This window comes from Anopheles coustani, chromosome 2 (genome assembly GCF_943734705.1).
Source record: "Anopheles coustani chromosome 2, idAnoCousDA_361_x.2, whole genome shotgun sequence".
NCBI lineage: Eukaryota > Metazoa > Arthropoda > Insecta > Diptera > Culicidae > Anopheles > Anopheles coustani.
The window spans coordinates 55,931,331-55,957,910 of record NC_071289.1 but is presented as its reverse complement, the minus strand read 5'-3'; the positions used below and the strand labels follow the sequence as shown (position 1 = coordinate 55,957,910).

General features: G+C 44.1%; 2 protein-coding genes across 2 annotated transcripts; one reads left to right on the top strand and one right to left on the bottom strand.

Annotated features, from left to right (window-relative positions):
- Positions 1-4,919: 4,919 nt before the first annotated feature.
- Positions 4,920-7,430, bottom strand: LOC131262401 (medium-chain specific acyl-CoA dehydrogenase, mitochondrial). The gene is made up of 4 exons (XM_058264394.1): positions 7,292-7,430; positions 6,247-6,505; positions 6,079-6,179; positions 4,920-6,007 (listed from the first exon to the last, which is right to left on the bottom strand). Exons 1-4 carry the CDS (start codon positions 7,304-7,306, stop codon positions 5,123-5,125), a joined length of 1,260 nt encoding a protein of 419 aa, XP_058120377.1. The 5' UTR covers positions 7,307-7,430; the 3' UTR covers positions 4,920-5,122.
- A 4,844-nt stretch (positions 7,431-12,274) lies between these two features.
- On the top strand, positions 12,275-13,189 carry LOC131263137 (brachyurin-like). Its single transcript, XM_058265292.1, has one exon. The coding sequence runs from the start codon at positions 12,287-12,289 to the stop codon at positions 13,187-13,189; it is 903 nt and encodes a 300-aa protein (XP_058121275.1). The 5' UTR covers positions 12,275-12,286.
- The last annotated feature ends 13,391 nt before the right edge of the window (positions 13,190-26,580 follow it).

Here is a 26,580-nt window from a genome sequence, read left to right as displayed (position 1 = left end):
CTTGCACATCCTTTTGGGGATCACCTCCTAATTTCAGTTGCAAATGTCTACTTTTAATCAAATACCTTACTATTCGCTTCGCGGCAACGTAATCTTTCATAGTTGGGTTGCTCATTTTTCGTCCTAGTATGGCAACGCTGGCTGCTATGTCTGGTCTGGCACAGAGGGCAATGTACATTAAACTCCCTATTACGCTTTTGTATTCAGTAATATCCTTAAAAAATTCACTTTCAGAGTCATCCTTTATGTAACCAGTATCCATTGGAGACAATGCTGGTTTCGCTTGACCAAGCCCAACTTTTGTAATAATATCGTCAATGTGCCTCTTTACACTGAGGTTGTAAATTCCCGAATCATCTTTTTGAATTTCCAAACCTAGGAAATATTTTGTTTCTCCTAACCACGTTATCGAAAAATGTCTACGAAGTTCCTCATAAATTTGTTTGATTTCGTCTTCATTATCGTGAGCAATAAGTATATCGTCAACATATACAATTAAGAACATTGTTGTTTTCTTTTTCTTTGTCACGAAAAGTCCTTCGTCTGCCATGCTCTTCTTAAAACCTAAACCTTCCAATACTTTTGTAAGTTTTAAATTCCAGCATCTGGCTGACTGTTTCAGCCCATATATACTACGTTTTATTTTGCAGACTTTCTCCTCCTGACCATTTAGTTCATAATTTGGTGGCTGTAACATATAAATTTCTTCATCTATCTCTCCGTTTAAGTAAGCTGTTTTAACGTCCATATTCCTCAGAATTAGCTTATCTCTTCCTGCTATTGTTAATATTGTTCTAATGGTAGTATACTTGGTTACAGGAGCGTATACTTCATGAAAATCTATCCCGGGTTTCTGCGAATAGCCCTGTGCGACCAACCTAGCTTTGTACCGTATGGTCTTACCTGTTTCATCCAGTTTTCTTTTGAACACCCATTTACATCCAATGGCTGTTTTACCGACCGGCAATTCCGTCAACTCCCATGTTCCCAAATCGTTGTGTGATTTTAATTCGTCATCCATTGCCTTCTTCCATGCAACGGCATTCGCGGAACCCATGGCTTCGTGTACAGTTGAGGGATCACCTTCCGACGTGTTGACTGCTTCCAATACATACTCGGACATCCACCGTGGCAGCTTACCTTGTGTGCTGCGAACCGGCCTGTTGACTTCTCTGGAAACATTGTCCGAATTCTCGACGGCATCAACTAATGGAAGTTCTGACACCTTTTCATTACTGCAAATTTGGCTTTCGTTTGCATCTGCCATTTCAGGAACGTTCACCGTCTCGTCCAAAGCGCTATCATAATCACTTTCCGTATTTTCCTTTTCACTGAATTGTTCGACATTCTGGTGATTGTTGTTTGATATATCCTCTGAACTGTCTTCTTTCACTGGACTCGAACCTATCCGCACTTTGTCTTCCAGGAAAATAACGTCACGAGCAGCAACTTCTTCCCTTCTCGCGGGGTTCCAAATTCGATAGCCGTTTGTTGTGTACCCGATCATTATTCCGCGCCACGCTTTTCCGTCGAACTTGTTACGAAATTGTTTTGGAATGTGAACAAACACGTTCGAACCGAACACTCTAAGATTGGACACATTTGGTTTTCTTTTGTTCCACATTTCGTAGGGTGTACTTTTACAGATAGCTTCCGTGGGACTACGATTTATTAAGTATGCTGCCGTTTGTATAGCGGCACCCCATAGTCCTTTATGAACACCACTGTCTTCAAGCATTGTACGCGCTTTTTCCACTAGGGTTCTGTTCATTCGCTCACTTGTACCGTTTTGCTGCGGGGAATAGGGAACGGTAAAATCCATTTGTATTCCCTTACTTTTACAGTAATCCATAAACCGATGGTTTTTATATTCTCCACCATTATCACATCTCAACCTGGAGATACCAATGCCACACCTTTTAGAGACCATGGCTTCATATTCACGAAACTTATCGAACACTTCGTTTTTAGTTTTGATCAGAAATACCATTGTAAAACGACTCCAATCGTCTATAAAAGTGACAAAAAATCGTTCGCCGTTCATCCCTGCTTCCTGCATGGGGCCACATACATCGGAGTGTATTATTTCAAGCGGTCTGCTGGATTGTTCACTTCGCCGTTTCGCAAACGGTTCTTTTGTTTGTTTTCCGAGAACACATGCTTCACATACTTGGGTATCGCAATTGTTTTTCACGGAATTTAAAACTGGTAAACCTAGCACCAAATTGTTCTTTTGAAGTGTTTGTAAATTCTTCGAACTTATGTGGCCATAACGCCTATGCCACAGTTCCTGGTCCTTTTCTATGCGACCACCAAAAAAAATTTTTGAACTGTCTCTATAAAATTTGACACTGTACAGTTTTCCGTTTTTCTTTCCTTCTGCGATGACATTCTTACCGCGAAGTATTTTCACTTTATTATTTTGAAAAATCACTTGCAACCCGGTTTCCACCATCTTTATCACTGATAATAAATTCACGCGCGCATGTTCCATGTATATGACATCTTTTATGGTTATAAAAACCGGTGGACCCATATTTGGAACCGAAAAAACATCTATATCACCACCATGTGTGGCCGTAATGAGATCCCCTTCCTTCACAGCAGCGATTGTAACTTGTTCAGGAAGTCTTTGCAATTTATTAAACAGACTCTTCTCATTCGTGATATGCTCTGTTGAACCTGAATCAACATACCACATTGATGCATCTCGTTCCTTTTCTGCACAATCAACCATAAAACACGTGCGTGACGAATTGTTCTTCCACTTTTGTGGTTTACTTCGGCAGTTCCGTTTGTAGTGTCCAACTTTTCCACAGTTATAGCACTTTTCTGTAAACTTTTTCACTTCTTTATGGTTTTGCCCGATAAAGGCTGCCGACGTTTCGCGCTCACTTTTCTCACCACGTATATTACGTTTTTGGTCTTCCGCGAGGAGCCTTTGTTTTACTAGCTCGATCGTTAGTTCTGCTTCTGGCATGTTTTCCAGAGCAGTCACCAACGGGTCGTAGCTATCTGGCAGGCTTAAGAACAGCTGCGAGACCAAATCTCCATCCGTAAGGTTCGCCCCAGCTGTCTTTAATTTACGAACCAGCTCATCGAAATCACGCAAATGCGTCATTATCGATGTTCCCTCGGCCATATGTAAGCGCGCGAGTTGCTTCCTTAGAATCGTTTGGTTCGCTACCGATTTTCGAGCGTATACCTTGCTTAGGTTGCACCACATTTCTTTGGCCGTGGTCGCTTCCCTAACGATTTCCAGGCATTCGTCGGCAAGGAAATTTACAATAAGGCTTCTTGCCTTTTTGTCTGCCTTCGCGAATGCTGGTTCTTCGATTTTTATGTCTTCGGCCGACACTATACTCCACACACCTTCCGCGTCCAAAACCGTTTGCACGCGGAAACACCAATTCTCGAAATTGGTATTACCGTTGAATAGCGGTATATTATACTTCGCCTTCTCCATGGTTGGATCTGGGCCCATAACCTGTTCGGAAAAACTACACTTGTGTGGAAGAATATAAACACGACTTGCTCGATCGGTGGTTAAACTGCAACACCCTTTATTCCAGTTCTTTGCTTACTTATATACACGAGAACTAGTTCTTTCGATGAACGTTGCTATTCGTTACTTCTTAATACCACCTGCTTGGATGTACGAAATGAAAATAAAGCCTTCACCAAAATAACAACCGTGCCGTTACCCTTGGAAACGTACCGCCATAGTTGACTAACGATAGGTTCCAACCAAGCACTATGGTTGTTTATCCATATTGTTTATCTGCAGAGGATTCCGTTTGGTGTTAAAAAAGATGAAATTGGCTTTCTATACGGACAAACCTGAAATTTGAACAATCAAATGGAATCTACACTGCAAAGATTAATTATTTCACAAAACACTGAGGAAAACCTGTAACGTCTGTAGGACGATCTTAATTTTCATTAGAACAATTGACCACTTAATTAAGTGTAAAACATCTTCTAATGCAGAGTATATTGAAGTGTTCATTATGTTGTAGCATACGCTACGCACATCACACAATTCCCACGTATCCTTATCATATCACACACTATATTTCAAACCCACATCTCATCACACTTATCACACTTTGTAACAACACAACACAACACGCTAGAACCACACAACGTTCTTAATCCACACTTTGTAACACAATGTACAGTCAGGAAAGTTATGACGAAAGCCAGAACCCAGAACCCAAAACACAAACCATGTAACTGTTACAATGTTGCAGTCACCAACCACTTGTGACCCATAAAAGGAAGAACCTTGACTTAGGTTACAATGTTGCATAACATGCAACGAAAGTCAATGTCAACCCAGTTTCAGTTCGGCAGTGAATCAGAGCGGAGGTTAGCAGTGCAGTTCCTGAAAGGGTTAGCGGAAAAGTAAGGTTACGGCACGACCGCGTGGTCACGCCGAGCTGGAGCTCAGGTCAGAAAAATCCTAGCTGCCGCACATCTCGTTCTGTTTGAGTCAATCAAGCGGACCACGAGTTCTTGTGTCCTGACAACGGAAGGAATTATCCTTCCCGTGGCCGGCGGGTGGACATATGGCTATTATTGGCCGGTCCTAAAGGACGAGCCCCTTCATAGGAGTTCGGACAGAGTCGGTACGCCTCTGATTACGAGTAAGGGAACAAACGTTCGACTTAGCGTAGGAGGATATACCCCGACTCGCATAGCGAAAGAAGAAAAGAAGAACAATGTCAACCCACTCTTAAGCTAATGAGTCATAAATTAGAAAGAACACAACGCCGACCTTCGAGGCGCTAACGGAGCATAGGTGTGTGTCATACGACACCTGAATATTTCATGGTACGGGTTCGGAAAATGTATATGCTTGAGCTTAAACAAACTTTAGGGCTTGTATCTTAATCATTTTCAACTTTTACACAACATTTCTATTCTTAAAAAAATATACTTTATTACAGCACCTCTATGTGATTTTTTCGTAAAAGTGGTTAAAGTTATAACAGAAATAATCTAGAAAGTATCGAAACGAAAAAGTGATGATCGTGAATACAAACACAATATCGCGCACTCACACCATAGGGAAAACAAAACCAAGTTACCGGTACGTCCACAGACCGGTGTTTGTTGCTTATGCCTGTTGCTTTGCCGCTTCGATCATGTTACGGGAGATGATCAACCGTTGGATCTGCGATGTGCCTTCGTAGATCTGGTAAATCTTAGCATCACGCATCAGCTTCTCCACCGGGTATTCACTGTTGAAACCGTTTCCTCCGAACACCTGCACGGCATCAGAAGCGATCTTGTTCGCAATATCCGACGCGTAGCACTTGGCAATGGACGCGTAGTAGCTGTTTCGCCGGCCCTGATCCACCTCCCACGCCGACTTCATCGTGATAAGACGTGCCGTCTCAACACCGATGGCCATGTCGGCTAGCATAAAGGACACGGCCTGGTGGGCCGCAATCGGCACACCGAATGTTTTTCGCTCCAACGCGTACTTGAGCGCCTCGTCCAGGCAGCGTTGTGCCAAACCGACGGCACCGGCTGCCACCGGTGGGCGGGTCTTGTCGAACGTGCCCATCGCAATCTTGAAACCGGCTCCCTCTCCGATCAACACGTTCTCCTTTGGGACGCGTACATCCTCGAACGTGATGCCGCGCGTGTCCGATGCGCGCTGGCCCATATTCTGCTCCTTGCGACCAGGCGTCAGTCCAGGCGTTTCCCGCTCGACGATGAACCCGGTGAAAGCCTTCGAGGCGGGACACTTCGGGTCGGGATTGGTACGTGCCAGCACAAAGTACCAGTTCGCAACACCACCGTTCGTGATCCACATCTTCTGTCCGTTCAGAATGTATTCGTCTCCCTTCTTTTCGGCACGCGTTTTCACACCGTTCACATCGGATCCGGCTCCCGGTTCCGTGACGCAGTAGGCCGCCACTAGTGGTTCCTCAAGCAAACGACCGAGATACTTTTTCTTCTGCTCCTGGTTACCGGCAATGATCACCGGAGTTTGCTAAAAAAAATATAAGCAATATGTATTTTAGCAAGCTTCGCGTGGCTACAAAAATAATTGTCTCTACGTACCCCAAGCCCGCTAGCTTCAATTGCCGTCATTATGCCTGTGCATCCGTACGCGAACTGCTCGGCGACCAAGCAGCTGGTGACGATGGACATGTCGTTGCCGCCTGCGGAAAAGAAAGGCGTTAGTTCATCGGTAAAATAATCCCCCCTTTAAAACCCTTAACAACGTACCAATTTCGGCCGGAATATGGCTGTTGGTCAAACCCAGCTCCCACGCCTTCTTGATGATGGCCCACGGGTACTCGCCGGTCTTATCATGATGAGCCGCCACCGGGATGATTTCTTCCCGCACAAACTTCTTCGTCATCTCCACAATCTCACGCTGTTCGTCCGTGAGTGCAAAGCTGGGACCGGTCGCGGACACATCCACAGCGGGGGCAGCTTTCGAGGAAAGGGCACGGCATGCGGGGCGTGCGGCAAATTTCATAAACTGAAAAGATGCAACGAGAATGGGTGTTACAAATTTACCGATTTTAACTACTACGAACACTACAACAAGCAGGATGTGTAAACAAACTGTTTACCAATAAACAAAATGCCACACGGGGATGACTAGGGATGATTTGTTTTGCATAAACATTAATTGCTTATTGGCCGCTTCATTTAATGCTGACGATTTGCTAGTGTTTCCGCCTTCCAGCTTCTTATCTCGAAAGATTCTTCAATCAAAATGGAACGGTAAGCCAACGTTTCCCTTTTTGGGCGATACGACAAATGGCAAGGTACAAAGGTGGGTCACAAGACCCGTAGATAAGATACTCCCCGCAGGGGTCGTTTTATCAAATCCCATTGCCCATCGTTGTGATTTGGAATTAAAATGAAATCCTTTTTTGAGCCATTTGATACCTTTGAAAGGCCCATCATGGGGCTTACGTGTCTTATTGTATTGGAATCACTTTCACTTATTCGTCGGATTAAAGGCTTGGCCATATACAGCTTATACCGGTTCCTTCGTCTCTGGCCGGCGTTTCTTGTTACGCTATTTGTCGAACAATTTCGATAAGACCAAGGCGCAACGATGATGACTCGCGATAATAATGAGTGGAAATAACAACGCGAGGTGGTTGGGAGGAGAAGATTGCGAACGATCCAAAGTCCACACGGCATGAATTTCGCCAGCAGACTCAACGCGACCAAAGGTCGACGGCGGTACGCGGATAGTGCATAGTGTGGGCTTTGGTTGTGAAAATTTAATAAGCCCCTCGTTGTGGTTTACCTGAGATAGTGCCATTTTGTTTGAAGATTTGATGAACAGAAGGGTGGAGAAATGCAACGATTATTTCTAAATTACGAACGATTCGCGATACTCTGCGTGGCAATCAAGACTAATATGTTGCCTGACAACTTTCTTCGTACACCGCTGAACAGCAACTAAATTGTTGAGTAGTGTTGGCAGAATGGGGATTCGAAAGATCCGAAGACTCGATCCCTTTACGGATTCCAAAGATTCGAATCCCATTCGACTGATGGATTGGGACTCGGATTTGGGGATTCGATGTACCCACCACTAGAGCAAAGTTGCAGCGTCAACAAGCTTCAAAAACCTTGGCCACCCCACTAGGCAAAAACTTGCATGCTAACTCCTAATTTTGTGTCACCTCGATTTTGCCCATACAAAATTGAGGAGTTTTGAGAAGTTTTGAGAAGTTTGAGCCACGGGCTTATGAGCGTGTGTGAGTGAGAACGTACAGCTCAGATCTATGCATGTGTTGGTGCGAACCATGGAATGTATGTATGTAGTAGTGATATGATAATGATGATTCTTTCGTTTGATTTCGCAAAATAAAAATGTGAGGCTCAAATTGGAAAAATTATGAAATATTTGTTTAACACTCAAAAAATGTTTTAAACACTTTTTACAAATACTCACGTATTAAACTCTAGGAAGTAGAAGAATTCACGGGAACTGCTTATCGTTTCGGGTGTATGAAACTTCCGGACACAATAAGCCATCGCAAACAAGCACTCGTCTATCCGACGGGTCGATTTGGTTGTAATTGGTTGTGTAAAAAACTGGAGTGAGATTTCATTACGCTGCAACTGGTACGAAATGAATATCGGCATGCTTGTGCTTACCATTTTTAACAAGGCCAGGATTGGCAACACCGATTGCGTCGGAACTTCCGACTCCGACTTTGCTGCCTCGGATGTAGTTTCCCCGGTTGCTTTGTCGGGTTCCTGAGATGCTGCTTTCCTTACTTTTTACAGTTGAATGTCTCCATCGAACTGAAGATAACAATGTTCTGGAATCACTAAAAGAAATTACAGATCCGCAGAAACGAAAACAATTACCACGATAAGCTTTGCTTTCGCGTGTGTTCAACTCACTTATTGTTTTGATACTGATCCGGCTTCTCGAACTTGTCATTTGCTCACTGGCTTTTTTTCCACGCACGGTTCCACTAACACAGTCAAATTTTTGAATCGCTGTGTCCAAACACGGGAAGTTACGTTTATACCACCCGGGTTGGATCCAACAGAACGTTGATTTATACAGATGAGCGGGATAGACGATGACGAGCTACACGCTAAAAAGAGATGGCATACTCGATATCTTGTGTGCAAAGACCGAAGTATGGGCCAAGAGGGATCGGGGGTGGGAAAACTTGTATGGTAACGGCTAAATTGACTAGTGGGACAGCTTGAAATAATGACTGAAATAGCTAATTTGTTAATAACTTTTTGGTGCCTCGGTCAATTTCAGCAACAGACCCCTCAAATGAAAGGTCTTTTGAAGGCAAACAACTTGATATAACAAAGATTCCACCTCGAATCTTAGTTTATGAAATAAACATTTGAATGGGATTTAGATACAGATACCTTGGCAGTATTTTAACCGTCATCTTATTAACCACATAAAACTCAAAGGAAATTATATCCTTCTTCTTCTTCTTCTTCTTCTTCTTCTTCTTCTTCTTCTTCTTCGTCTTCTTCTTCTTCTTCTTCTTCTTCTTTTTCTTCTTCTTCTTCTTCTTCTTCTTCTTCATCTGCGAGGATTTGCACCAGTACGGCTGTTGAATCTAGCACGAATGCTTTATCTTAAAAAATTTTGCCTCATATTGGCTTAAAATATTAATCTAGCGTTAAATATACAATTAACACACATAATTTTGTTCAGGGAATTTTCGCTACAAACAGATTTTTTCCTCCACTGCTAATCGATTGAATAGTAATTACCCGGTTGACAGAAATTTTAATTTTTGGCTGCTATCATGTAGTTCTAACAAGAGTCATAGCAATCTGCCATGGGAAAACTTGCTGTAACTACATGACAGCTGCAAAAAAAATGAATTTTTGTATACCGGGTATAATTATGTGGCACGACATTCCCTAGTGGGGCAAGGCCTCTCTCCGAAGAGAATTTATGTGACCAAAAGACGATATATTATAGATCGGTGGTCAACTGTTCGTAATACCGGGGGGTGCAAGACTCTTTTTTTTGAAGAATTGAGCCGTGTTTTCAGTTCGTTTGTGGCTTCACACTCAACTACTGATATATACATATATAATACATATTTTTATATTGTAATATGCTTCGAAATTTATGTAAAGTACCAGAGTTTTAACCACTCATTGCAATCTAGCTACATCTGAATAAAAAGAAATGCTACTTTTCTCGGAAAAAATCTGGTAAATCAGTTCTGCATATTTTCTACCAAGAGCAAACGGAGACTGCAGTGAAGTAACGTGTTGCTTGAATTAACTGAGAAGAAAGTTCTTGAAAATCCAATTCAACAAATGGTGGAAATTATCGGTATGTTACACGCTTTCCAGACTGCACCGTCGCGTAACGCGACGTCACCTGACAGGCGCAGAACTCCATGCAAAAAAAACCTAGCGCGATTCGCGCGACATCGCGCAAGGTTTTTTTTATATGGAGTTCAGCTCCTGTCAGGCGACATCGCGCTGTAGTGTGGACCCCGAGTTATATGTGTTCGAATTTTATAACGGAATGGGATTTAAATTTGGAGATCCGGAACACATACCAGATTGGAGTCGATATATTTGAATCTCTACAGGGATTTAATTTTCCCACCACTAGTTGTGTCAGTTTGCAAACTTGCATGCAATTGCAGCGGTTTTTGTGACAGTTTGAAACTTAATTTAAAAGGTTGCCCAAGAAGAACCGTGCTGCACTTTCCTACCAAAGGTGAACATGTCTACCAAAAAAACGCCTTTCAAGTGTATTTTTGGTAGGCTTTTTTGACATTTACACCGCATAACCTACTAGCGGGTTTGGGTGTCGGAATCGGAGTGAAGTTTATAGAACAAGTTTTTAAGCAACATTACGGAACATGGTAGGAAAAGGGCAGGAAAGGCAACAGGAAGAAACTGCAACGCAGCGTTAATAGTTGGTCGGTGGCGGTTGGACATCGTGGCGATCATCGGTTGTTACCGGGTGTAACATAGCATCGGTGGCCAGTGTCCGATAGCAGCGCTTGGATCGACCGATTCGGGGTGGTTAATCGGGGCCGGGTTAACTCGCACCAGACAGTAAGTACGTGTGTAAGAACCCACAGCAGAGAGTTCTAACTGATGATGATTTGTCCGCGCTTTTCACACATTTCAGTGTCTCGACAAGGAGGAAGAAGTGGCTTAAAATGAACATCAACGCGTTCTACGTGTTTTCACTGGCCATGACGGAGTGGTGCTGCACATTGTACATCGTAGGAGCCTGCTACGGTCCGTGGTAGCTGTTTGTCAGCACGAACCAGAGGAGGAGTCAGACGATTTCTGGATGTTTCGTCTGATCGCCTTCCGAACCCGACGATATGTATATATTATTATTATCGATATATCAAAATAATAAAACAAACAAAAAGATTTTCCTGCATGAAAATAATTATTATGAGAAAGAAAAGGTATCCTGAACACAGCTCATATAATCTACTACGAATGGGTATACGTTTTTTGCGCATATAGTCAGAAATAGGTGTTATAAACGTACTGTCACGTCAAAAGCGTTCTCTTTAGAGGCGTACCGCAAGTGTAAACAGAATTGTTTTACACTTCTTTTCAGAAGTCGGTTTACGCCTAGATTGCATAGGAAATCTGCTGCAAAAGCAGGGGTAACAGAATTCTGAAAAGAAGAGCGGGCAGTTGTGAAGAGAATTCTTTTACACCAAAATAACGCCAAAATTTTGTCGTTGGGTAGTTTCATTGCAAAAGATTACTTGCGGATACTTTTTTTCTGCTTACAGAAATGAATAATCATAAAAGTGTAGTATGGTAATTTTAAAATTCCGATTTAAAGCCATAAATATGCATAAATGGGGGCCGACAGCCGAGCGGTAGCGTCGGTTAGACAAATCGGCCCATGAGCGCCGGGGTTCACCACCTCGACGGCGTGGGTTCGAATCCCAACCGAGACCGGACCCTGTACGAGAGGACTGACTATCCACGTACCCTATGGGTAAAAAGTCTCGTATGCCCTTAACGAGGCAGGCATGATCAACAAGGTCGTTACGCCAAGAAGAAGAAGAAAAAATATGCATAAAGAAAAACTTCACGTGCTACACTATGCAAGATGATCTCTGTTGCTCTATATTTGGCGTATTTCATCCATTGCACTTGCCTCTTTTAATCCACCTACGTTACACATCTGTGCAAACCTCTCCTAGTTATTACATGTTTTCAGAATACATTTTTTTATCTTGAAAAAGCATTTCTGTTACCTGATCTTGCTTTCTTTGCACGAGGCAAGCATAGTTATATCAAAGGTTGGCAATGTAACTTACATCATTTGAAATAGTACAAGGGTTCCCTTTTTAGTATTGTTTGATAAGTTTGAATGAACGAAATCGTAATGAAATTATTTTGCTGAAACAAATGTTTGAATTTTGGCTGTTTCTGTTCTCCACCTAAAATAGCGATCTTAGCGAAGGGAGCGGGAGAAAGGGTGCGCGATCTTAGCGATGAAAGGGAAACACAAATAATAAAAATAAAATGAACCAGTTTCTGTCAGTTTCCTTGTCCCAATCCTTCAATTTCCTGATACCTCTCTCTGGAATTTCCAACAACGATTGAACGACACTTATCAACAGATAATTTTGGCACATGCCAAATGTGACTGCATCGTCTATTCCTAATTACCCGTCAGCAAAGTTGCGTTTTTGATAAATCGTGCTTGATTATTTAATCTGAGATAAGTGTTGGGTATTCTAGTATAAAAAGCACAACGGAGAATAACATTGCAGTCAAAATCGTCAAGATGAAAGCCTTCGCACTTCTCGTTAGTCTGCTCGCTGTTGCCAGCGCCGAATGGATCGAAATCGATTGGTCCAAGGTGCGTCCGATCGAGGAGTTCGATCACTACTGGGCTCGTCTGCCGGCTGAGCTGCAGGTCTACCGTCACATGCGGCCATCGGCCCGCATCGTTAACGGCAACGAGGCTACTCCCGGACAGTTCCCGTACCAGATTGCGCTGCTCAGTGAGTTCGGCGCCGGAACCGGTCTGTGCGGAGGATCCGTCTTAACCAACAACTACATCCTGACCGCTGCTCACTGCGTTGTGTCTGGTGCTACGACCCTGGCCACCGGAGGTACCGCCATCTTGGGAGCCCACAACCGCAACGTCCAGGAGCCGACGCAGCAGCGTATCCGTTTCTCGACCAGTGGAATTGTCCGTCATCCACAGTACACCCCGACCAACATCCGTAATGACATTGCTGTGGTGCGCCTTGACTCGCCAATCACCTTCAACGCTCGTGTCCAGCCTGTTCGTCTTCCTGGCCGTTCGGACACTCGTCAGTTCGGAGGAGTCATTGGAACCGTCTCTGGATTCGGTCGTACCTCGGATGCCAGCCAGGCTACCTCGGCTGTCGTTAGGTACACCACGAACCCCGTCATGACCAACGCCGACTGCATTGCTCGCTGGAACACCGCCCTCATCCAGCCCCAGAACGTGTGCTTGAGCGGAGACAACGGTCGCTCGTCGTGCAACGGTGACTCCGGTGGCCCGCTGGCTGTTCAGGATGGTGGAAGCCTCCAGATCGGTATTGTGTCGTTCGGATCGGCCGCCGGCTGCTCGATTGGTATGCCTTCGGTCTACGCTCGCGTGTCCTTCTTCCTTGGATGGATCGAGGCCAACTCCAACTTCGTTGCCAATCCTTAATGGTTTAAAATTTTCAATAAATCATTTCTCACATAATGAAAAGTAATAATACTTCGAGTGGTAAAAGGGTAAATGAGGCTCCGGCCTATATCCTCGTTTTCCAGCTGTTTCACATTTATACCTGCAGCGATGCAAAGCGCAACGCATGCATTCTTTTCAAATATTTGAACGCTAACGGTTCTCGTAAAAGAGCTTAACGATTTAAACTACTCATGAAGTTAAGGTTGAATGCAAGTTTATGTACTTTAACATATCAATTAACTTTGTAAATTATACTACGTAGGATGGACAGTAAGAGCTAAAGAGTTAAATCGAAAAAAATGAATTTGAAACAGTGGCGCGCCCGCAGCGAGCGCTGCGAGCGGACTTCGCTAGGGCTACCACAAAAGAGAGTTTGCCTATTGGATACATTCGGGTATATCGTCGCATAAGAGGTGTAGCAATGGTAGGAAAAAACGAAGACCGGCGCATAATTTACTGTTTTAACATGTCGTCAGACGAAGCCAATTTCTAAAATAAAAAAAAAATCGTTTCTTCAGAAAAAAAATTATGCATGACCAACATGCGTTTAAAATCAACGATATAGCGTACGTAACTTGTCTGTTTTTCGAAGGAAGAATAGCCTTACGCGTATGACGTGTAGACCGTACCCAGTCACTTGAACACGAGGGTTTTCTATATTAGATTGTATATTACACATAGAATATTGGATATCCGATTTAGCTCCAAAACAATCGCGAAAAACAAGATTTTTGGGTGTCGCGGTCGAAGCGCGTAGCGTTATACACACACATGTGCATTTGTCATCACCCGATTTTTCCGGTGTTCCAGTGTGTTTAGGGTGATGGCGAATTGATTCTTGCATGGCTCACGCATACAGTCGCAGCTCGGTGCCGCGGTTGAAAGTAGTTGTGCGCGTGAAAGCAAGAGAGAAAGTGCAGATTTAGAGTGAGAGATCCGAACAGTATCCGATTTTTCCGATTGGGTAATTCATGACGAACACAAGATCACATCAAGACTCCCCACACAGAGGCCCGCCGTTGTAGTGAGGTTAACCTGGTTTACTGGGTTGGCGACGTGAACGCCTGGAATACTGGCCGTCACTAGACCCTCTGGAAACAGAGGTGACACCGACAGAGATCTGGGTGGGAGGGATATCCGACCTCCTGTACGTTATCAGAGCAATGTCCTGATGGGCCAGGGTATCGTAGTATGCCGCAGACGAAATGGGCCTCGTAAGGCTTAGTTCATTTAGAAATGAGGCACTTTGTTTTTATGATAATGGCGCCTCCCGTGGACAAAAATGAAAACCTTTGACAGCGTTTAGTGACAATAGTAAACACTTAATTCGGCCAATTTTTCACGCAATTTAGTAACTCCTGGTCCAAGATATTCACCATGCAAGAGGAGAAGCGAAAACTTATTGTGCACAATTATCTTAAGAATCCATCAACGTCATCTCGAGAGCTGGCAAAACGGTTAAGTTTGCCTAAGTCGACCGTCGCACGAGTGATTAAAAAGTACAAGGAGACACAGACGACTGTCCGTACGGTGCAAATTAAGCGGCGGAGTGGAACCGTAAATCGTCAACTGCGATTGAGAGTCATTAGGAAAATCAAGGCTAACCCAAACATCTCGGACTATGATTTGGCCAAAAAGCTTAACGCAGACCGCTCTACTGTACGGCGAATCCGACTCCGAGAAGGTGTTTCGAGCCAGCAAACATCCAAACCGAAACATGAAACAACAAGCAATGGCCAGAAACCGGGCTCGGAAGCTGTACGATCAGGTGCTGACCAAACTGCATGGTTGCATTTTGATGGACGATGAAACCCACGTGAAAGCCGATTTTAAACAAATTCCGGGCGTAAAATTGTATAAGGCTTATGCTCGTGGCAACGTCCCCAAAAGGTTTAAATTTGTATTCGCCGTTAAATTCGTAAAAAAAATTATGATTTGGCAAGGAATCTGCTCATGTGGCAAAAAGGCCACCGTGTTTGTAACGAACAAGAACATGAATTCGGCCTTGTATGAGAAGGAGTGCCTTAAGAAACGAATTTTGCCATTTGTTAGGTCTCATGATGGTCCAGTCATGTTTTGGCCTGATCTTGCAAGCTGCCATTATAGCAAGGACGTGCTACGATGGTACAACAAAAATGGAGTGAAATTCATATCAAAAACCCTTCATCCACCAAATTCCCCCCAGTTTCGCCCAATAGAGCGATATTGGGCAATAATGAAACAAAAATTAAAGAAGAAGGGGGCAGTGATTAAGGGCATAAAACAAATGAAGAATTGGTGGAATTTACTGGCCAGAACAGTGGCTGAAGCAGCTGTGTACCGGTTGATGGGCGGAATAAACAGAAAAGTGAAAGAATTGCGTCGTAAAAATGATGCACAATTTTTTTCATATTTTTTCCAAATATATTATATCATAACCTATGATTCATTCATATAAAGTTTTTACATTGGATTTTTTTTTTTTTTATGTGGCACGACATCCCCTAGTGGGACAAGGCCTCTCTCCGAAGAGAGTTTGTGTGACCGAAAGACGGTATATTTTTTTTATATTGGATTAACAGAATAAAAAATACACGCAATGCAAAGTGCCCCATTTCTAAATGAACCAAGCCTTAAGGTATCTGTAATCCTGGGAGCAGTTATCTAGCCTTCTGGTCTGTTTAGCCTCTTCGGAGGATAGGATGAATATTGTGTCAACGGACAGGAACGTGAAGACGTAAGAAGTGCTTCGGATGGGACTCACTCTCCATAATCCCAAAGTGAACAAAGTGACCCTTCACGAAGAAACCAGTCAGCTCTCTTTTCCTTGCATACAGCGGTTAGCACAACTTCAAAAAGACAGAAATCGTGAAACCGATCTCCGGAGTGCACGGCCAAAAAATGTTCTCTCTTATGCATGTATCCAGTAACTCCTTTATCCAACATATGGAGGGGAGTTACCACTTTCCAGGATTGTCAAATTAAGCAAACCTTATCCGTGAAACAGTTGGTCGCGTGGAAAAAATCATCAATGGATGAATTCGAGGCGCCTGCCACGTGATTGCACAAGAGCGAATGATACAGTTCCTACAGAAAGATCAACTTCAAATTTCCACTTTTACGCGCGCGTGTCTCAAAGATATGTTGTTCCATTTTTTTTTATTTACATTTAAATTTGCAAAACAAAAATCTCATCATCATCATCTGTGAGATCGTGATGACAAGTGCGATGCTTACAAACATTAAATTTTCACAATACACATCTACGAGACATTACACATTCTACTGGGTTCTACTTAACAGCCTGCTTAACGTACACGGCACACAAGCGCTTGTACTCGCGAACGTTTGCAGCCTCGGCAATCTCTCTTGGCATGCTGTTGTTCCATCGTATACCTTTACAAAATAGTGAATTCCTGGCAAATACTGAAGAAAAGTTCGACGTCCTGGGATCATGAGCCCTACGAGTGTTGTACCGGTGAACGTCAGAACCCCTAACTACTCTTTCTCCAAGGTACCCCGGTAACAAGCTCCTCAGGAGTTTGAATATTAGTATCATAGTCTGATACACTATCCGCTGCTCTACCGACATCCATTGCAGCACATCCAGCATAACAGCAGACGGCGTGTACCGACTACAACACAGCACTAGCCTCATTACCCTATTTTGCACTTTTTGCAACCTTTTGAGCTGTGTCCGATTGCCGAGGAACAATATTTAAGGACAAAAATCAAAATGCGGTGAGCAATTTGCAACCTTTGCGATGACCCCATCAATATGTGCACTGAATGTAAGTCCTTCGTCAAGAATGACTCCCAAATATTTCACCTGGGAGACTCGGTCAATTGGTTCCGTGTTGATGGCAATTGAAAGCTGGCCGATCCACTCCCTCCTCGACATCACCATGTAGTGTGTGTTACTAATGTTTAATGCGAGTTTCTTGTATTTCAATCAGCCATCCAGAGCCATCAAGTCTGCATTTAAAAGGGAAAGGAGAGGACAAGACTGGTTATGGGATCTTTTGGGATTTGTCGGGGAGTGATCCAGTATCCACCCAATGCGATACCGATCCGGCACTGGCCATTCCCAGATACCGGTCTTGTTCAAGAACTTGGTAGAACAGCAGCCAAGTCAGTACGAAGGTACGAAGAAAGATGCCTTCACAGGAAGTTGGCATAACATCGCCAAGAGGTGTCAGAATATCGAGTCTGACCCGCAAGATTTAAGAAAGTGGTTTTTAGGTGGTAATGGTGCCAGATAAGTCAGCTGTTGGTTCGCCACTTAAGATCGCACCATTGCTTTGGGCGGGGGAAACATGACCTTGGTAGGCAGTCATGGGGAACTCAATGAGTCCCATAGCAACACGCGCTTTCACCCTTCAGGAGTTAGTTACGTGCCACAATGTCCGTTAACCGAGATTTTCGCCCAGGAACAACGTCTTTCCCATCGTTGCTTCTACCGTGTAGGACCATAGCATGATCGGAGCTTTAAGGCAAGAAAAGCTTGCCCTTCTGGTTTTGAGTACCATAAAAAAGACTCCCTGACAGTACACGCCACCCGATCCAGCCAAAAAACGTGAAATGAGGAGTAGGGGAAACTGGGGCAAGACGCCCAGATAAAAAGTCGTTAACCCCATCCATAACTCCCGCGGACGTTGAAGTAGCCAGACGAACGCTTTGCCGCAAAGCGCAATGGGAAGGATTTCCCGAGGAGATGATGGAACTGTCGATAGAGAAAACAGTATCAAGGAAGTGTCGCCTTAACAACCCAAGCGCCACTGCGCCTTGTAAAACGCTGCTGGGTAATAACCGGATTCTCATCGAAACACTGCACGAAGTAAAGCAAGCCAAATTGTGGCTCAATCGGGATCCGAATAGTCTGATCAATTTGGTTGGAAATTGCCGAAGCAAAACCGAAGTTGCCGCGGCAAAAACCCAAAAACGGAGGCCCCTTGTTTAAGGTACCCTTTTGATCATCTGGTCCTTTTTAGCAATTGTATGCCGACCCCTGTTCTAGTTAGTAATAAAAGATTTTACATACCAAACATAAAAGTTTTCAGGATTTTTTCTTGAAGTTGTAGAGCTTGAACATGATTAAAAATTTCAGCAGCGGGCCGGACTTTTAAAACTTTCTTGTAGAATATGAAGATATCATAACTATGGGAATGGGTCCGCGACAACCGAGACAGGACCCTCCCCTGTACGAGAGGATCGACTATCCACGTACACAAGGGAAACAGTTTTGTAAGCCCTTAACGGGCAGGCATGACCAAGATTTCTACATTTACCGAACGTTACGATATCAATATGAATCAGAGGTTAACTTGCCAAGGTGCAAACATTCACGATATTAGGAATCAATGTTGTTTGTTTGGTTGTTCAAAAAAAGAAATGTTTGGTAGTATAATTGAACATCGAATTGTTCGTTCATTCGTTCGGACGTCAATCGACTTGGAGCGATTGTAAACGTTTCTGTTTTTTTTCTTTTTGTTTGTTCTATACTGTGTGTTTTACGCGCTTTTTGCCATCCTGGTGTTACGTAACGAGTTTTTGTTCTTAACCGCCCCAATCATCGCTTCAGCTGAGTTTCGTCGTCAAGAATTTTTGCTGCTTTCGCAATCCTGCCTAGTAGCATCTTTGCCATCATTACTCCAAGCCTAGCGATGACCGACATCTGCCAGACTTGCTCGCTGCAGACAAGTGAGGACGTTATCGTCTGCGGCGGTAAGTTGCGCATTACCGGGTGCAGTGCTTCTTTTCATCCGAATTGCCTGCAGCTCCCCGCGGCTTGCACCAAGGAGCTCACTAGAAATATGAGCTTCATTTGGCTTTGCCAGGATTGTTGCTGCAAAACAAACACCGGATTTGTCGATCGTCTCACCTCCAAGCTGAACGAGATGATACGAGAAATCATCGATGAGATCGATAAACGCATCGCTCTTCACGTCAGCTCACGTTCCATAATTCCTGCCACTGCTGCAACCACCCATAATGGACACTCTAAGGCCGCTAATAGACGGCGCGCGTCCGACGCGTCCGCGTCCCGAATGTTAACGAACATCAGTCAACATGGGGTCTAATTGACGTTTAACAAATTGTCATTTACCCGCGTGGGACGCGCATCGTCTAGGACACACCCGCCATTTTGAACGCGCGTCGTCATCTTAACCGTTACCCGTTCAACCGTCTACCCGGGTAGTTTTTGGAATTTTGTTTTCAAATAACTATTTCTATCGTATTGCTTAAGAACAAATTTTTTTCCAAGGAATTTAAATAATTTTTATTCGCGTTTTTTGGTTGGCACACCTCAAACGTCCATCCGTTGCCGAGTAGTCCATACATTTTGTATGGGAGATTCCGTTTTCCTGTACTTCAGACCAAATAACTTTTTATTTAGACGTCGGATCGGTTTGAAATTTTCAGTGACGATACTTGAGGGTGTTTTCCAAATCATTGTTTAACAATTTACAATTTTAAAAATTCATTAAGTATATTAATTTGAGGTTCCAACAAATTTCACCTTTTACATCTACAACCATTTATCTGAGTAGTTCATGCTTTTTACATAGAAGTTTGACTTTTATGTATTTTAATACTGATATCTTTGCACTTAGATTCTCAACTACTACTCGAAATGGTTTGAAAAGTTGCAAAAAATATTGTACAAATTGATAAACTTTCAGTCGCTTCATGCTTCAACTGGAAACACTTTTTTCCGTTATTTTATTCTTTTTTCGTCGGGAATGTTGTTCCTAGTAGTTTTTGTATGTGTCTGTTCTGTTTTTATCTATTCTAAGGATCGAGTTTTTCCATAACTCTCACTTTTACTTAGCTTTTTTGTACCTCGAATCACATACATAGTCGAATAAAAGCGTATTAATAAACGTGTTTTTGGCGCACATTTTCTGAACAAAATGTGTGTGTAGCATATTTGTATTTAATATAATATTAAGATTTTAAGACCTTAACGAAAGGCATAATTGCTTGAATTAAAGGATTCGTGTTTCCGAATGAAACTATTCTATTTGAACATTCTACAACATTGAATTTCTACATCATTTTTGAAAAAAAAAATTGACTATATTTCTGTAAATTTCAAGTAATTAAGATTCAATGATCAAAGATACGCATACTGAAATACAGAAAATGAAAACTCCTATCTAAAATGTTGGAGCTGCACAGGTTTGGGTTATAGCTGTGAAGGGTGAAATTTTTGGGAACCTCAAATTAATATGCTCAATGAATTTATAAAATTTTAAAAATTATACAATATTTTAGAAAACACCCTCAAGTATCTTCACCGAAAATTTCAAATCGATCCGACTTCTAGATAAAAAGTTATTTGGTCTGAAGTACAGGAAAACGGAATCTCCCATACAAAATGTATGGACTACCCGGGTAGTCCGGTTGAACGTCTACGTAGGTAACTTTGGTGGAACGGATGATGGTTAAAGAAACTTTATTTTAGGTATTTAAGAAGAAAAACTCATTCTTACTTAGCGTTGCAGGTGTAATGTGTGTTTTCATACAACATCCACTCAACGAATTAACTATAACGGAACATTTATATTGAAACGTCAATGGACGCGCTAGCGCGTGGAACGCAGAGTTGCTTGCTCGAAGCAACTCTGCGTCCAGGCAGGCGCGTCCGCTAGCGCGTGCCGAAAGTGTCCTAAAAGATGTCAGTTTGACAGAGTGTAGATCACATTCGGGACACGGGCGCGTGGGACGCGCGCCGTCTATTTTCAGCCTAACACGCATACACTCACCGATAACAACTCTATTCAACGCCATACAAATACCCCAACTATTATGTATGAGCCAACCTGGATTAAACGTCAAACGTCAGAACGCTTGACGTCTCTTATTTTGGCGCGTTGCGATAACGTGCTTTTGGCCTGACAACTGTCAGCTCTCTCTCTCTTCTAGTTTCGGTAGTAACGATAAGACGTGTGTGCTCCTCCGTGAATAAACGAATTGATTAGAAATACAACAATTTTGGTGTCAGAAGTGGGATTTCCTCTAAAAGTACGCTGAAAGGAAGTGAGAATCACCATGGCTCAGCTAGATAAAGCAGCTATGCAACAGCTTGCCGAAATGATCGCGGGAGCACTTAAGTCTGCCATCGGTTCCACCATGGCACCGACCAACGAAGATAACGGTACCCGTGCGGCGAAAGCACCAACGTTCTCACACCCACCTTTCCATGCATCCGACGGATCCACAGTCGAAGACTATTTTAACAGACTGGAATGGTCATTCAGTCTGAACAATATCCCTACTGCTAAATATGCAGAATATGCACGCGTCCACATGGGAACGGAATTGAACATTGGGTAAAAGAGTAAATGAGGCCCCGGCCGCCATGTTTTTGATCGTGGCTACACCTCTTGTGGACGTTTAAACTGAATGTATGCAATTGGTGATACATTAATTCGTTAAATTCAACCTACGAGTATTTGAACCGTAGTGTGTACCGTTAATTTCGGCTACGCAGTCAACCTAGAGGGTGCGGTATGAGGGGGGCCCACAGGCCCCCCTTATTTCTCAAAACTATAAAAAACTCTCTTTTTCGGTAGACCTAGCGCAGTCCGCTCGCTTCGCTCGCTGCGGGCGCGCCGCCGTTTCCAAATCATTTCTTCGGCTAAACTCATTGTTTCATGTCCACCATGTGTGGTATAGTTTACTAACTAGTAACTTAACATGTAAAAGTATATTAACCCGCATTCAACCTCCACTGGGTGATTAGTTTAAACCGTTATGGTCTTTTAAGCGAACCGTTAGCGTTCAAAAATTCGAAACGAATGCATGTGTCGCGCTTTGCATAGCTTCAGGCGCTAAATGTGAACCAGCAGGAAGAGGAGAATCTAGCCCGGGGCCTCATTTACTCTTTTACCGAACATTGCTTTCAAGTTTCTCGTCACTCCCCAACTACCAGAGGAAATTCCCTACGCAGACCTACGAACGACGCTTGAAAACCACTTCGATCGGAAGCGAAACAAATTCGTCGAGAGTGTAAAGTTCCGGAATATTGTGCAACAGAAAGGTGAAACAATTGCTCAATTTGTACTGCGACTCAAGCAAGGTGCAGCTTACTGTGAGTACGGAGATGTTCTGGACAGAATGTTGATAGAACAAATGCTTCATGGACTAGAAGAACGCGGTATTTGTGATGAGGTGATTGCTAAAAATCCTGATTCTTTCAACGCTGCTCTCGATATCGCGCTAGCGCTCGAAGCTACACGAAACACGGTTCGAGAAATTTCCACAGCAACACCAATGACGTCATCCGAAGCAACCAATAAGTTGGGTTATGAGAAACCACAAACCAAGAAACAAAAACCGTTCCACCGAACACACCTTACCAAGCAGCAACCACATTCTACCCGTCATACTTTTTCACCGGAAAATCGACAATACGGCTCCAAAACGGAACAGAGAAACAATGCAGCTACGCCCTGCAATGGTTGTGGTGGATCACATCCAAGAAGTGTTTGCCGTTTTCGAAATACCTTATGCAACACGTGTCATAAGAAGGGACACCTCTCAAAAGTCTGCCGCTCAGGTAGTGCAACACAAGAACGTTCTAGAAGCAACCAGGTCCCTACTTATCACATCGATTCGGTACAGCCAATAAACGCAGTTCAAAACACAGCTTTCGCTACCAAACTGATGATCGATGTGAACATAGACGGCAAGCGTACCGAAATGGAATTGGACACCGGAGCACCCTGCGGGATTATAGGTGAAACGACGTTACGGACAATTAAGGCAAGATATTCTCTTAAGCCAACGGATAGACAATTTACCAGCTACACGGGACATCGGATCAATTGTCTTGGTCGCTTACCGGTAACCGTAAAAGTAGGTGACGTAACGCGTAAGCTTAACCTGTATGTCGTATCTGGGAAAACAGACTCGCTCTTCGGTCGTGAGTGGATCGCACACTTCGCGGACCAGTTAGACCTCGGTAAAATGATAGCTCCAAACGCAGCGGTGAATACCATTAGTTCCAAGCTCACATCAGATCGTGAAACTCAACTGAACTCGTTGCTCAACAGTTATGATAATGTTTTTAGCGAAGTACCCGGTAAACTGACAGGTCCACCCGCTTCAGTACATCTCAAACCCGATGCCACACCCATTTTCGCGAAAGCACGAGATGTTCCATATGCATTACGCGATAAGTATGCCGCGGAAATCGAAAAGAAACTCAAATCTGGTTTCTATGAGAAGGGTGAGTACTCCGAGTGGGCTTCGCCGACGCACGTAGTGGCTAAGAAAAATGGAAGCATTCGAATCACCGGAAATTACAAACCTACTGTGAATCCGAGAATGATCATCGACGAACCTCCGATCCCCAGAGTGGATACCATTTTCAACCAGATGAAAGGAGCTACACTTTTCTGCCACCTGGACATCACCGATGCGTATACTCACTTGCCTATAGACGAAGAGTTTCGGCAAATACTCACTTTAAATACCACTACACACGGGCTTATACGCCCAACACGTGCTGTGTATGGTGCCGCAAACATCCCGGCAATCTGGCAGAGGCGTATGGAAACCGTGCTACAAGGCTTAACCAACGTTGTTAGTTTTTATGATGATATCATAGTTTTCGCGACAGATTTCGAAGCACTCTTAGCAGCCCTCTCTTCCACATTAAGCCGACTACAGGAAAGCGGACTAAAGCTCAATCGCTCCAAATGCGTTTTCGCGGTACCATCTCTGGAATGTCTGGGACACCGCATAGACAAAGAAGGCTTGCACAAAAGCTCAAAGCACGTTGTGGCAGTTCGAGACGCACCGCGTCCATCGACAACGGAAGAACTCAAACTATTCTTGGGCAAAGCAACCTACTATGCAGCTTTCATTCCGAATCTGTCTGCTCGAACCAAAGTGATGCGTGACAAGCTAGCAATTTTGAATGGTCAGCTCAAGCGGACGAGGCACACCGAGACGTGAAACAAACGTTGATTTCACCGCAGGTGCTAATGCAATATGACCCAACCTTACCGCTTATTTTGGCAACAGATGCCAGCAAAACGGGCTTAGGCGCAGTTCTTTCTCACCGTTTAAGTAATGGAATTGAGCGCCCAATTGCCTATGCCAGCTGCAGTCTTTCGGATACAGAAAAGCGTTACCCCATCATTGACAAAGAAGCACTCGCAATTGTGTGGGCCGTCAAGAAATTCTTTTACTACTTGTACGCACGCAAGTTCACGCTGATCACCGACCACAAACCGCTGACACAGATCCTCAACCCAGAGAAATCACTGCCTACTTTGTGCATAAGCCGTATGGCAAACTACGCAGATTACCATCGAGTATAAGACAACGTATACAACTTCACCATCGAGTATAAGACAACGAGTCAAAACGCAAACGCCGACTACTGTTCCCGTATCCCGTCCACATCAAAACTATCAGGTGTAAACAGCCTCTCTCTTTGCGAAGGAAGGAGCTCGGAGGAAGACGATTTTGAAACTTTGTTCTACACCAGGTTCAACAGCTGCCCATAAGAGCTGAACATATCGCGCAGGAGACTCGGAAAGATCCCCACCTTGGGAAAATAATTCAAGAGCTGGAACTGGGACGAAGCCTCGAACATGCAGGGTATAAAGCCCCGGAGACGAAGTACACCACCGTCGCCAACTGCTTGTTATTTGAGCACCGTGTAGTAATTCCAACCATCTTGCGCCCAGCGATCCTGAACGATCTTCACGTTGCGCACATCGGAATGGTGAAAATGAAATCTTTGGCACGCTCCTATGTATATTGGTCTGGTATAGACATGGATATTGAAAGAACAGTGAAGTCGTGTATTGAATGCGCACGGTAAGCGACAGCCCCACCGAAGTTCAGTAGTCACCACTGGGAATATCCGAATAATCCATGGGAAAGGATACACATCGACTACGCAGGATCCATCGCAGGATCGATGTTATTAATAGTCGTTGATGCGTACAGTAAGTGGGTAGAAGTAAAAGTAACGCCGTCAACAACAGCTGCTGCAACCATCGATCTCCTAGACGGACTGTTTAGTACCTACGGGTCCCCAGTAACCGTAGTTACGGATAACGGACCACAATTCGTATCCGCCGAGTTCAAGTCGTTTCTACTAAGAAGCGGTGTAAAAACCCACAAGCTGACAGCGCCGTACCATCCCTCTACAAACGGACAAGCAGAACGCTACGTCCAAACGGTGAAGCGGGCATTAAGAGCAATGGGTACAACACATAGTAACCTGCAAACTCATCTAAACCTGTTCCTGCAGCAGTTTCGTAAATTACCCCACATCGAAACAGGAGAATCGCCAGCGAAACTGTTCCTGGGCCGAAATATCAGAACACGGCTCGACCTAGTCCGACCACGAGACACACACACCAGACTCACCGAGAAGCATCGAGCAGATTTCAAACCAAGGTATCGCACATTCCACCCTGGACAGCAAATCTACTGCTTATCCGGGAACCCGAGGATTGATAAGTGGATTCCTGCTACAGTGTATTCCCGTTTAGGTGACATACACTACGACGTACTCTACAAAGGAAAACATCTGAAACGTCACGTAGACCAGATAAGATCCTTTCTTGGTAACCATCAGTCCACCAGCGCATCGAGCGAAGTGGAGGCCACCCAGGCCGACGGAGAAGGTCAACGGAGACACTACTACGACGACACCCAACGGGCGCATCCACAGGACACCGGAGAAGACCCCCAGGAAGTATCTGCAAATGGGACTGAGTCTTCCGGCTCAGAGTATACGACGCCTTCCAGCAGCCCGGAAAGAGTTCCTACTGCGGCATCATGTGTATTACGCCGCAGTGAAAGGACACGCCGCCCGCCTCGTAGATACTCCCCGTAATTCCTCTGTAAGAAGGGAGGAAATATTATGTATGAGCCAACCTGGATTAAACGTCAAACGTCAGAACGCTTGACGTCTCTTATTTTGGCGCGTTGCGATAACGTGCTTTTGGCCTGACAACTGTCAGCTCTCTCTCTTCTAGTTTCGGTAGTAACGATAAGACGTGTGTGCTCCTCCGTGAATAAACGAATTGATTAGAAATACAACACAACGTTCTCACATTCACGAACTACACACCACATACCACCATCCACTGCTCCTAAGCGCAGATTACTTGATCGTTCGTTGGAGGCTTCTCCTGCCCCCAGCTGCTGCAGGGGACCGCCGTCCCTAACTCGCCGGACCGTATAAGGACAGTGTCGGTGGAGGATCAAAGAATGTGGCTCTACTTGACGAGAATTGCTCCTGATGTATCGGAAGATCAGATGAAGGCTGCTGCAACCCGTTACCTGGGTATTGAGGATGTATTAGTGTTCAGATTGTGCCCCAAAGATTGCGACCTCGACAAGCTTTCTTCCGT

What these genes read in the sequence shown, in the direction of transcription:
- LOC131262401 (XM_058264394.1), bottom strand. An exon ending in CCATATTCCGGCCGAAATTG is followed by an intron (nt 6,180 to 6,246) that starts GTACGTTGTTAA and finishes TCTTTTCCGCAG; the next exon opens with GCGGCAACGACATGTCCATC. An exon ending in TTGAAGCTAGCGGGCTTGGG is followed by an intron (nt 6,008 to 6,078) that starts GTACGTAGAGAC and finishes TATTTTTTTTAG; the next exon opens with CAAACTCCGGTGATCATTGC.
- LOC131263137 (XM_058265292.1), top strand. Translation starts at nt 12,287, where the DNA reads ATGAAAGCCTTCGCACTTCTCGTTAGTCTGCTCGCTGTTGCCAGCGCC.